We start from the raw sequence: 12,627 nt of genomic DNA, 5'->3' as shown, positions 1-12,627 counted from the left end.
AAAAGACTTCACAGATATGATGCAATAGCACCCTCTAGTGGAAGACTGATCACAATCAGCTTTATTGGCCAAGTGTGTGTACATGTATGAATATGACTCAAGTTGCTCTCAGTGTTTTTTATATATATATATATATATATATAATAAAAATACAAATAAAAACAATGATAACAAAGTTGAACAAAGATAAAGTAAACAGAACTACAAGTAGCTGAAAAATGCAGCAGAGGTAAAAACAAATAGAGATACCATTAGAAATGAAAAGTGGTGTGTAAAGGAATGTACTGTACAACTGTGATCTTCATTGATATTAAACTCCTCCCCAGGTTTGAGTGTGTTCATGCTGAATAGAAAATGTTTGTCTGGTAATGTACTCGACACAAGCAGACCCACGTGCCCCTGCAAAGTAGCACCACATTCTGCATACAGTACTTTCTGCTTAGTTTCACTCAGGAAACTGACTCCAAAATTATATCATCCTGCTTGCTTTGGTTGATCTTATCTTCACTTTCAGACAACTTGTTACAGCCCTTGACTCTGTTAATACCTAATAAACAATGAATAATAATCTGCACATATTAGCAAGATGGCTTTGAGAAACCATACAATCTGATATCAAGCATCTCAGGTCTCAGATTAATGACTATGGGTAATGTAGTAGTCTTCTTCTACAAAGTGCTTTTTTTATCAGCATAATTGTCTCAACAAATGTAACATGCCAGTACAACTTTATCCACTCAGATCTATTGGTAACAGTTATTGTCTTCCAAACCGCAGATTTATGGGTGCAGCACACAGAGTGTTACAGAAAGTGCTTTACTTACCTACTGAAGTGTGGTGACTACTTTTAGTCTAACAGTGTAGCATAACTAGTTACAGCTAGCATAACTAGCATACAGTTCCTCAGATATATATGTGTGTGTATATATATATTCTATTCAGCATGAACACACTCAAACCTGGGGAGGAGTTTAATATCAATGAAGATCACAGTTGTACAGTACATTCCTTTGCACACCACTTTTCATGTCTAATGGTATCTCTATTTGTTTTTACCTCTGCTGCATTTTTATATATATATACACACACACATATATATATATATATACGTATATGATATGAGGCTTTGAGTGATATCTTTTTTTCTCCACAGAATGAAGAGATACTTGTTAGTGAAATATGTACACATTAAAACTGGGTTAAGCTGTACATGGTTACATATGTTAACAGAACATTTGCTGTAGCTAATCATTTATGACCGTTTACCGAGGTAAAATGTCCACATGTGAGCTACTGACCAGTAGAGTCAGCCGAAGAGCTTGCAAATGTGTGACAACACTATTATGCCAAAAATAAGTATAGTCTTCCGTCCACATACTTTATGTACCATGGTTTTGGATTTGCATGTTTAACTATCATGCATGAGTTGAAATTCAGCTCATTGCAGCCACATCCTTTAAGCCATGAGCTTCAGTCTGATAAACAATGTGTTTACTGTAGGTTGTAGATTTATTAAGTAATTAAGCTTAGCAGTAAACTTGAGTAATTTGCCACTACAAACTGTTTAAGTTACAGATTGGGGCGAAAAAAAGATGATTAACAGAAATAAAGCTCAGGTTATGCAAACTTTCCACACGTCCAGACTTTTTAAAGCAAGACTCGACCAGATTTTCAAATTAATCAAGAAAATTACTTTTACTTTTTCACAGCAGCCAGTTTAACATCAAATAGTAGGGTAAACACCACCAATGTTACCAATGATGCTAATTACGGTTAAATTAAAGCCTCTGCAACACTAAATGGAACTGAACCTTAATAAGTATCATTGATAACACCTAGGGTTTAACCTATTTCATCTCAAAATGGCTGCTGTGAAAATTGTCTATTAAGGAGAAACGATGGAAAAGGAAGTTAATAAATCCCCCTTGCTCCAGTTATTAGTAGCTTGTTTAAATAAAGTTTGCAAGGAAAATGGGAAAAATAAAAAAATAAAAAAAGATTCTCTAAAAGTTTGTTGATGTCACGTGACTTCCTGTTAAGGATGGACCAACCATTGTGGTTGACGTCCGCCGTCTAGTCCCTGCCACTAAAACCAGGAATTACTCCGCCTCAGAAGAACAGTTTGTAAAGGTGTCTTTCTCGTGTCTGACAATGTCCGCCAAAGCCTGTCCAGAAACTGTTGAACACTCCGTCCAACTCAAGTTCTTCTCCGCCGTGTTTTACGCCGGCAGCTCGTTTCTCATCACGGTGGTGAATAAAACAGTGCTGACCAGTTTCAGGTATGTGTCGCTTTATTCGCGCTGTCATCGAGTCATTCATGCTCTGTCAACGGAGAAAGGCTCACACACACACACACACACACACACACACACACACACACACACAGAGGGAGCTTATGCCACTGAATGAGTGATTCATGGAGTCACACTGAGCCCGCTTTAATACTCTTGATGTGGTGGTTTTGCAGGTTTCCCTCCTACATGTGTCTGGGAATTGGTCAGGTGAGTGGTTTTTCTTTACCTCCTTTTTTCTGTCTCTCTCTCTCTCTCTCTCTCTCTCTCTCTCTCTCACTCTCTCTCTCACACACACACACACACTCACACATTTCATGCTCACTTTGCTCACTTTCAGATGATCACCACTCTTGTTGTCCTTTATGCTGCCAAAACGAGCAAAGCAATCCAGTTTCAAGATTTTGACAGAACTGTACTCTTAAAAGTAAGTGTTGCTCAAAAAAACATTTATTTTCTTTTTATTCAATTGTGTTGTGTTTTTCAAACTATCTATTATTCTCTTGCCAGATGTTCCCTCTTCCTTTGCTGTATGTTGGGAACCATATAACGGGACTGGCGAGCACCAAAAAACTAAGGTTTAACCAGCTTGGCTTCATGTTATCTAATTTAGCAGACTTTGGTCCTTAAGTTTCACAGTGCTCATTTATGTGCTCTTCTGAAAAACATGTTGTCTTTTACAGTTTACCCATGTTTACAGTGTTACGGAAATTCACCATATTGATGACAATGATCTTGGAGGTCTATATACTAAGGTAAGACATTTTATATATTGTTTTTGGAGCTTTGGAGCACTTTATAAATGACAGTTAACCTCATGACAGAACTGGTCTGAAAGTACCGTACATTATGTATCATGCTGCACTCTGACATGGAGATTTATAATAAGTTTATAATTAACAAAATAAGAGCTTTTGTTTTTGGTCTGAATGTTTCAGTGTTCCTTTTTTCAGAAAAACGTTTTCTAAGCGCCTTGTGTACAGTGTCGCAGCCATAGTTCTTGGTGCCATGGTTGCTGCAAGGTATGGATATTCAAAGTAAATAAATTGAAGTAGAATTTTTATTTTTTTTAATGCAGACAAAACACCTGTTCTTTCCTGACATCTGCCCCTCTCCTCCAGTTCTGACCTGGCCTTCGATGTGGAGGGATATACTTTCATCCTGCTCAATGATGCCTTCACTGCCGCCAGCAGTGTGTACACCAAGAAGAAACTTGGCACTGAGGTACATAGACAGGATTTACTGGCGGCTAAATGTTTGTGTAGGTGTGATTAACTGCTTTATTTGGTACCTGACAAATTATACGGTTAAACAAGATTGAATTACTACACAGCTGTCCTCGCAAATTCTTTGTTCACCGAAGACCATTGCTAGGAAACAGTGGGTTTGGACAGTTACTAACAGCTCATACAGTGTGTCGTCGATAGATTACATTAACATTAATATTCTATGCATGCTATAGTATCAAGAATGGTTAAAGAAAATTTGGATGTTAGAGTTTTTACTTTATACTTTATACTTTACTACTTTATATGGTGTCAACAAAGGAGGTGGCTTTGATTCTGTTAGGCCACCCTTTAAGCAAACAGGATCTCAAACACACCATCTCCTCAGTGGCACACACACTATACATACAAGAATATAACAATATTAAGCTAGGACAATAGCAGGTGACACCCTCTCAACCACATATTTTAAAACCCCCCACTTTCTTGTCCCTATTATGATTTTAAATACTGACAGCCTTTGACTTATTTGCCTCATAGAGGTAAAATATTATTAATTAATTATTGATACTTTCCAATAACACCATGAAGTAAAAGTAACTTTTTAGGTTTGCTCTTTGTTACATCTCCACAAATGACCTGTGTATGTTTGATTATGGTCACACTATATCTAATATTTTCTTCTTGCTTTGTCAAGGGCCTTGGGAAATATGGTGTCTTATTTTACAATGCACTCATCATTATCATCCCCACTCTCATGGCAAGTGCATTTACTGGAGATTTACACAAGGTACATATAGTAACTGTGATCCAGTGACTTCTTTCTGTGTGTTTGTGCCCAAAACTGTATGCTTTTCCTGTTTGACCACCTTGTATGTTTTGATCCACAGGCAGTAGCATATGAGGACTGGGTTAAAGCCACATTTATTATGTGTTTCCTCGTGTCCTGCTTCATGGGGTATGTCACTATAATTGAGTTCAAACTGTTTAATTACACCTTTGTGGCATTTTTCCAATACTGTCTCAGCCTATCCAGTTATTTTAAGACTGTTTGGTTTTTCAGGTTTGTGCTGATGTACTCCATAGTCCTGTGCAGCTATTATAACTCAGCACTTACTACCACAGTAGTGGGAGCAATAAAGGTAAGAACACACTGATAAGCATTCTATTTTTAGACTAGAAAGCACACACAGTGCATACTGTATCTCCACTAAGTGTCCAACTGTCCAAATGTATTATTTTAATGATACAAAAATGTTTAAAGTTCTGGCCTGCTTGTGTCTGGATTCTACATCACGCATGTGTTGTTGCATTTTTTATCTCTCCGATTTCTGCTGACAAGGTTATAATACCATATTACATTTTTCTTCAGAATGTTGCAGTAGCCTATATTGGCATCTTTGTGGGTGGAGACTACCTGTTCTCTTGGGCTAACTTCCTTGGACTCAGTATATGGTAAGAATATTTTGTTTACACATTTGTATTGTGTTTAATATATATGTGATTAACAACATCTTTTTTCTTTTAAATGCAGTAATAAGCCTTACCTGACTACAACTGAAAATTGTCAGAAGCGTTTGATGTGACCAAACAGTCAAACATATGAGGCCACATTTCTTAACAAATTTACATTTCTTGTTTGATAAGAGCAGCGTTGTGAGATTTAATTCCATTGCCAAGCCAAATTCCAATCCAGAGCAAAACAAGAATATACAAACTCAGATAAGATTAGTTAATGCGTTATTAACCACTAAGACTAATATGCCTGTTGTTTTTGTTATAACATGCATCTTAGAACTAAAGCTCATTGTCTAACAGCTGAGCAGTTCTAGCAACAATTAGTTTCCATTGCCTAACAGTTGATTGCTTTTATCTTTTGCTTTGCAGCATGTCAGGTGGACTAGCATACTCATATTTCACCTTTAACACCACCTCATCGAGAAGTAGCACAGCAGGAGAAAAGGAGCTGAAGATTCACATTACAGAAGATTCAACAGGGAAGTACTAACTTAATGGACAATATTTTAGCATTCACCACTTGGTGGCATTGTTCTGCTCCATATTGGAGCATAGTATTGCTTCTACACTTTTATTTTATATTAATTTAAAGGTTCCATATGTAACATGGTAACATATGGTATATGTGTACCATTGTTAGTAATGACACCGGTGGCCATTATTTAAACTGCAGCCAGCAACCTGATATAAATCCACAGGCAACTGTGATAGTCAGGGGGAAGGCCTCATTTTTTAAGTTCTGTTACAAGATGTTAACTTATTGCAATAAAAAGTTAATACATAAAAATAATATGTACAATGCTTCAGAATACTACATATGGAACCTTGTTTTATCAATGTATTCATTTCCCCTGGATACATTGCTGGTGCTACCTTTTTAATTTCACTTATAAATCGTGACTAAATAAATTGACAAGGACACATAAATTCTGGGTCAAGTTCAGTGAATGTTTATTTTAGACCAACAATTATATAACAGTGTGGACAACCTGTCAGAGAAATCTTACCTTTTGAAATGTGTAATAAAATGTCTACCAAGCAAGCTCTATACATGTCACAAACTGTTGGAGGATGTTAGCAGAGGGGAAAACTGAAACTAAAATGACTGAAACGTCAAAGCGCTCCACATATTGTGCACACTCAATACTCTAACAAACACAATGTGTATATATTAAATGCCATACTCTTCTCGAACCACAAATAGACTACGGGTTAGAAAGTCTTAAAAATATACTATAATTGGGTAAAATAAATCATTTGGTGTTTTGATTATCAACAATTCACTTGCCTTCCAGTTTCACAACTCCTCGTGGGTAATTTGTAAATCAGACAGATTCAAACATCACAGCTAGAGTGATGGAGTGACTGGTTGTTGGTGTGGGTTTTTACCAAAACAACCAGACAGGGCAGTTATGAGAGGCTTCATACAGTGTTCAAGGATGTAGTGTTATTTAAAAAAAGAGGAAATAAAGAAAAGAAACACCCAGCACTACACAAATCAGTTTTTGAAACAAGTGCCATTTTCCTGGACACGTATGACAAATTTAATCTTCAGTGCATTGCAAGCTCAATCCAAGACTTAATGGGGGGGTGTAAGTGCTTTATCAAAATTGATGGGATGTTTAAATGTATTTGGCATATTCTAAATTGATTTTAGGTTTTTTAAATCGTGATGCCAGAATATTTGACATCAAATGATTCCAGGGCTCTCGAACAGTTGAACAAAATGTTAATAAAAAAAAAATATGGTGAAATAAATATCACATAATTTAACCTTTGAAGTGAGATGAAGCACCACACACCATCCATGATGCTATGCCCGTATCATAACTGGTCTGCCACCTTTTAATATAAAAGGTGACTGATATCCATTGTAGAAAAAAAAAACAAGTCCCATCTGGTTGGAAAACAACTTTAGGCCTTAGACACAGAAAAAACGGCTGTTAAAATGGAAATATGGCATATTTTTTAAAGGTACTCTGAACCTTTGAACCAAGTATTGTAGAATATTAGTTGTAATACTTTTGTAGCTAAATCCAGCAGGCAGTATAGTGGGCTAGAGGTGGACTTCCTGCACACCTCTGGTAATGTCATGCAGATATAATGTGTATGTAATGGGAAAAAAAAGCTGTCAAAGTTTGGATTTTTTTTTTTTTTCAGTCTTGTGCTTAACCAGACCTCTGGATTAGGCTTGCAATGATCACCTCTCACTCGCATATAAAAAATGACCATACCATTACACGCCATGCAGATCCAGCCCCCTTGACTTTTCTCCTTTTTTTTTTTTTTTGTCCACCTATGCATACATCTTGGAGAGTGCTCTATAAGTGAGAATTAACCAATCCTCTCTCAGTCCGTTTCTACCACCACTGGCAGTTAAAGTATGCTTACAATGCTGAAGATGAAACCTGGGAGCATGATGAGAGGCCATCTGACAGTTGGAACGCAACTTAACATTTCCTATGTTTGACCACACCCTGTATCATTCTGTCCATCTGAGCTTAAACCATATATACATCAGTCATACACACTCTGTTACACTCAACACAACATACTTAAAAAAAAACTCGTTACCATCAAAGTGCAAACAAAACAAATTAAAACAAACTCTTTCTCTGCCTTTAGAAGACAGGAGAAAGAAAGACATTCTTCATATTGTCAAATCTACAATTATAGCAGCCTAAAAGGATAAAATGGAAGCTGAATAAGGTGCTTTAGCTTGTGCCTTCCTGGTGCTGTGAGGGGTTAAATAGATGATGCTTGTGCATAATACTGATCTCAGGCCAATTCAGCTCTTTCTCAAAGTCTGGTTTTACAACTTGATAGGATAAACTAAACTAGTCATTGATCTGCATTTTTGAACAATTTCTAGCTACAGCACATACTGCAGGAAGGCGGATGGAGGTATGAGGGACAGGGAATGGGAGTCCAGGATCAGGACGTGGGTAGGTGTTTAGGCAGACAGGTTGTTGGCCAGCTCAATGAGAGCCAGAGCGCCGTGGAGACGCTCTCGTTGCTCCTGGAGGCGGCGCTTGGCGGCTCCTCCTCCTCCCTGGCTGCCCTTCTCCTCCTCAGCGGCCTCTTCCTCTTCTTCGGACTGGAGAAACTCCATGGGATCCTGCTGCTCCTGGTCCTCTGCTCTCGCCTTGCCCTGTGGCTTCACCTTGGTGGTTGTAGGGGCACGCTGTTCACGGGTTTGCCAGTACCTGCAAGGACATGAGAGTATATTAACATACAATCTACGCAGAAAAGTTCTACTATGCAAAACAGGTCATTCCTGCTCAGTCTACCTGTTAAGAGCACTGGTGTGTGCAGTCTTGTGTATTCACTTACTTTGCCAGCCACTCTGCAACAGCCTTGTTATCCACAGACTGGGCCTTCTCCAGGCCGTCCTTTGGTTCCTCTCTCTTCAGACGGGAGTAAGGGTGCTTGGGGCAGTGGCGGTTGGCATGTGTGAACCGATTGCCACATCCTGCAGAGAAAGCATCAGGTATAAATAGATGCACTAAGCCACTAAAGGTTATGTTCATCTGTTATTTTAAAAAGAAAGAATGGATCTGTTTTTTTTTTTATCAGTAAATAATGTCTTGATTTTTTGTTGTCAATAAAAATGTTTTTAATCTTCTGCTTGTACATTTATGTTACAATAGATAGTTACACTGTCAGGTTTGTGTTTACTGGGTACTTTCCAAATGCTTCAAATATAACTCCACTGATTAAAAGTCAGTCACACTAACTGAGCCACATTTCATGCCATTGGAAAGTACCTAAAGTACCAATTTGGACTGTTGTTTTTTCAAAACAATAACACTTTAATAAAACTCTGTTCATTTCAATAGCATGGACATTTCCAAAATCTACTTTTCAAACCTACCTTTCTCCGAGCAGACAAAGGGTTTTTCCCCGGTGTGCAGCCGCTGGTGCGTCTTCAGCTGACCGCTCTGGACAAATGCCTTCCCACAATTTGGGTAGTCACACAGATAGGGCCTCTCTCCTGCGGGGAAAGAGATATTGTTGAGGCAATGGTATTGTAATTGTTTTGCCTCTCATATGATATACACATACAGTACACTACTTTCAAACGTGAACACAAATGAAAACGTAGAACACACCTTTTCTCAAAGCCCCTGTCCTTTTTGACAAAAAGCCAATTATAATATAATATAATGCTTTTAAAAAAAAAAACAATTCACTGCATCCACCTCCCTGTCCCTCTCACCTGTGTGTGTCCTCTTATGAGCCTGAAGAGACTTCTCTCTGGGAAACACCCGGTTGCAGATGTTACAGCGAATACGGCTGGACGAAGTCTCGCCCTCGCTTATGAGCTCCCGGACAGTGTCAGCCCTTGGACGCCCTCTGCGAATACCATCCTGACAGAAAGAATACACAGAATTTAGTAACACCTTAAGCAATTCTTTTTCTATTAAATAGCAGCCATATTTGACAGAATACAACACGTTTTAATACTTTTATGATCTAATAAATCTACAACATATGAATCAAGTTCATGAAGCACAATTTAAACTGGTATTCATGTTAATACTGTTATTACATATCTATGTTGTTGTTATAAAGAAATACCCTGTACAGTAGTCCTATCAGTGGTGTGTATTTCATACAGTGCAACATAATATCAATCATCATTTCCTTAGCTCAGCTCACGTGTTACATTGTTGCAGGACTGCACGTTTGTCCATTATAATTCATTCACATCCGGTTACATTTTTGGCGCGCGACTAGACGTCATGTATGAGCAGCTGCTCCAGAATCAGGAAGTAACTGGGGTTTAAAATCCACCATCACACCCTAATGCGCGGGCGTTTTTTTCTTTTTAAATGACTCTCCATCTCGGCCATATTTAGACTGACTCCAAACACAGTTTCCCCCATTTTAAGTTGTGCCATTATGAGGTATTATATCAGTGTGTTATTCTTTCATAAAGACTCAGTTTGGACTCGTTTGCGTCTTTTAAAAGTTATTAATATCACCATACGTGCACTCCTTTTCTTCCTAAAGCTGGTGTTATTACAAGTAGTTAAACATATTTGAGGCGTGGTTAGAACTCGTGAATGTATTGTACGTGTGTTACAGTGCTGTCAACAGCTCCACACTGTCGTATAAGAATAATTATAGCCTTTAAATAATACTCTTAAATCACACTGTGCTAAAAACAGGAGTCAAAGCTTTGTATTCAGTAACATTACCGTTCAAATAACCTGAACATACCCTGATCTGGTCTGGTGTAGGATCCGTGTCCGCCTCCCTGGCCGTCTGGGTGCCGGTAGGCGATGAAGCCCCGCTCACCGAGCCCGGGCTCAGAGTCACATTGTGGGCGTTCTCCCCCCACTTCCACGGGTAGACCATGAAGTCGCTGAACCCGGGGCTCGTGGGCGTCAGGGCCTCTGCTTTCCTGGGTTTAATCGGGGTGGTCTTGATGACAGACACCAGAACTCTTTTGGGCGAGTCGTTACAGAAAATAACATGCGGGTGCTTGTTATCGGCCATTGTACGGGCGTCAAAACTCCGGTGTTGGTCGCAAAAGCTAAGTTAAAAACTGTAAAAAGCTCTCACTCTAACTGCTTATAACAGCAAACAACAGGTAGAAAGGGTCATAAATAGTGCGCCTTTTCAGTCCGGAGTGAATATGTCCTTCATTTCCGAAGAGGAACAGAAAAAAATCTCGGATCCGTTCTTCGCTACAAAGTATCCAGAAAAGACAAGATATGAAGATGATGGCGATGAGTGTTCTTTCTTGTGGTCTTCTCACGGTTTACTAACGGATCGCAAACTTTGCTTCTTCTCGCTGCGGGTCGTCTGAACTGACCTGTGTGCGCCCACAGGAGAGTTGTCCCGCGTTGCAAAATCGCGCCTGAGCAGTCGACTGACCAATCGGCTGCAGGGATCCGGTCCAAAGTGTCAGAAGTAGCCAATGGCAACAGCCACATGGAACCACCCAGCAAGCCCGTCGGCCAATGGGAAGAGCAGACAGCGTTCCGTGTGGAATGATTGGCCTAAGAGTTCTCGTCCAATGAGATTTGAACACTTGACGCGCGCTCTTGCACGCCGACGTCGAGATTGGCCAATGGAGACGAGGGAGAGTGCACGTTCGGCCTCGGCGGAGCCAATGAGAGGGAAGGGCGGTTAATTTTACATTGCGGGCGAGCAGATGGCTCTTTCCCGCGCTGAGGAGTCTGTTTATGTTATTACATTTTTGGTCAATTTAAAGGGAAAAGAAACGGTGGCTCAGAGGCGCCAAAGTTACGTAATCCGTGTAGGGCGGAAATACTTGAACAAAGGGTGTACTGTGTGAGAGGAAAGAGAAATAGAAACAAAACGTTATTTGAAATTGTGTTTGTGTGGTGTAAATTATGGGGGGAAAGACATTTCTCTTTTCCATCAAAAGTTTACTTAAAGCTGTATACCCTATGTTTTTATAAAGATTTGGTATAACAGAAAAGTATGATCTATCAAGACCTTTGACAGAAGCTACAAGTCAGATTATGATGTCTTCAATTGGCCCACTTTGGCCCACTGGCATTGTTTGAGATATTACATCCAAATGGGTTTAAATATAAAGTAATATGACCATATGAATAACTGAAATAAAGGATTTAGTCATAGTGTCCCATTAGTTCTGAATGTATTCACCGTGGTGCAACAGAAGCCCTTTTGTCTGTCATTATGTGCCTATCTGTCAGCCTGTCTGTCTCTCACTCATTCACTGTTAAAGGCAATCCAAATCCATTTTACTGTCTTTAAAACAAATTGCCCCTGTTTACTGTGCCAAAAAAACACACCATCCAGATCATAGCTACACACACACACACACACACACACACACACACACACACACACACACACACACACACACGATAGACCTGAATTTAAATGTACTGGTGTTTTTGGTGATTAATAATATATTTTTAATAGTGCTATGATTATTTATTTGGGTGCTCACTTAAATTCTATTCAGTGTAATTAAAACTGTCTAGAGGACCCTCATCTCTTGGAGCCCATGCACTACAGTCTTATATATGTATATGTAGTTCTTTACATGCCTTAATACTGACACAGTGATATCAGTTTTAATGGAGTCAATGTATGTTGTATGCTGAGACCACAGACTTGTACTTTCTCCTCTGACCACTAGATGTAGCTAAGTTTCATTATGCATAAATATATCCTGACTCATCCTGCTAGTGAGAGTGACACAGCTTAATCAGGTTTAAGGCATGCAGACCTAAATTTATTGATAAAATACAAGAAAAATATGTACATTGATAAAGTTATTTTATAAATATCAGTTGGCTGGTCATGTCTAATGATCAACAAATGGAAATAGGTTTTGTCTGGAGTTTGCACAGATCTACACAGTTTAGTGCAAGCTGTATACAAAGGGAAATGTGCAGACTTAAATAGATTATCCTTCAAATTGAGCCATGACATGGAAAAGTAAAGACCACTTAATGATCATTGCATTCCTACACACAGCTGAGTTCATAAATAAATAAATACATGCAGACATTGTGTAGGCTATATTATTCCTATATCTTATTGTATTTCATTGTATTGTATTGATTTTATTCTATTGT

At 38.8% G+C, this 12,627-nt stretch overlaps 2 protein-coding genes across 2 annotated transcripts; one reads left to right on the top strand and one right to left on the bottom strand.

The window, feature by feature from the left end:
* Window positions 1-2,048: 2,048 nt before the first annotated feature.
* On the top strand, window positions 2,049-8,660 carry slc35d2 (solute carrier family 35 member D2). Its single transcript, XM_051421677.1, has 12 exons — window positions 2,049-2,279; window positions 2,468-2,501; window positions 2,632-2,718; window positions 2,802-2,869; window positions 2,975-3,046; window positions 3,245-3,313; window positions 3,413-3,515; window positions 4,215-4,307; window positions 4,408-4,475; window positions 4,581-4,659; window positions 4,890-4,972; window positions 5,405-8,660. The coding sequence occupies exons 1-12, from the start codon at window positions 2,152-2,154 to the stop codon at window positions 5,523-5,525; spliced, it is 1,005 nt and encodes a 334-aa protein (XP_051277637.1). The 5' UTR covers window positions 2,049-2,151; the 3' UTR covers window positions 5,526-8,660.
* Window positions 5,963-10,947, bottom strand: znf367 (zinc finger protein 367). The gene is made up of 5 exons (XM_051421678.1): window positions 10,262-10,947; window positions 9,255-9,405; window positions 8,910-9,029; window positions 8,369-8,507; window positions 5,963-8,241 (listed from the first exon to the last, which is right to left on the bottom strand). The coding sequence occupies exons 1-5, from the start codon at window positions 10,538-10,540 to the stop codon at window positions 7,989-7,991; spliced, it is 942 nt and encodes a 313-aa protein (XP_051277638.1). The 5' UTR covers window positions 10,541-10,947; the 3' UTR covers window positions 5,963-7,988.
* Window positions 10,948-12,627: the final 1,680 nt, after the last annotated feature.

Source organism: Dicentrarchus labrax, unplaced genomic scaffold (assembly GCF_905237075.1).
Source record: "Dicentrarchus labrax unplaced genomic scaffold, dlabrax2021, whole genome shotgun sequence".
In the NCBI taxonomy this organism is placed as follows: Eukaryota; Metazoa; Chordata; class Actinopteri; family Moronidae; genus Dicentrarchus; species Dicentrarchus labrax.
The sequence above is the reverse complement of the archived record's forward strand: the minus strand, read 5'-3'. Positions and strand labels throughout refer to the sequence as shown.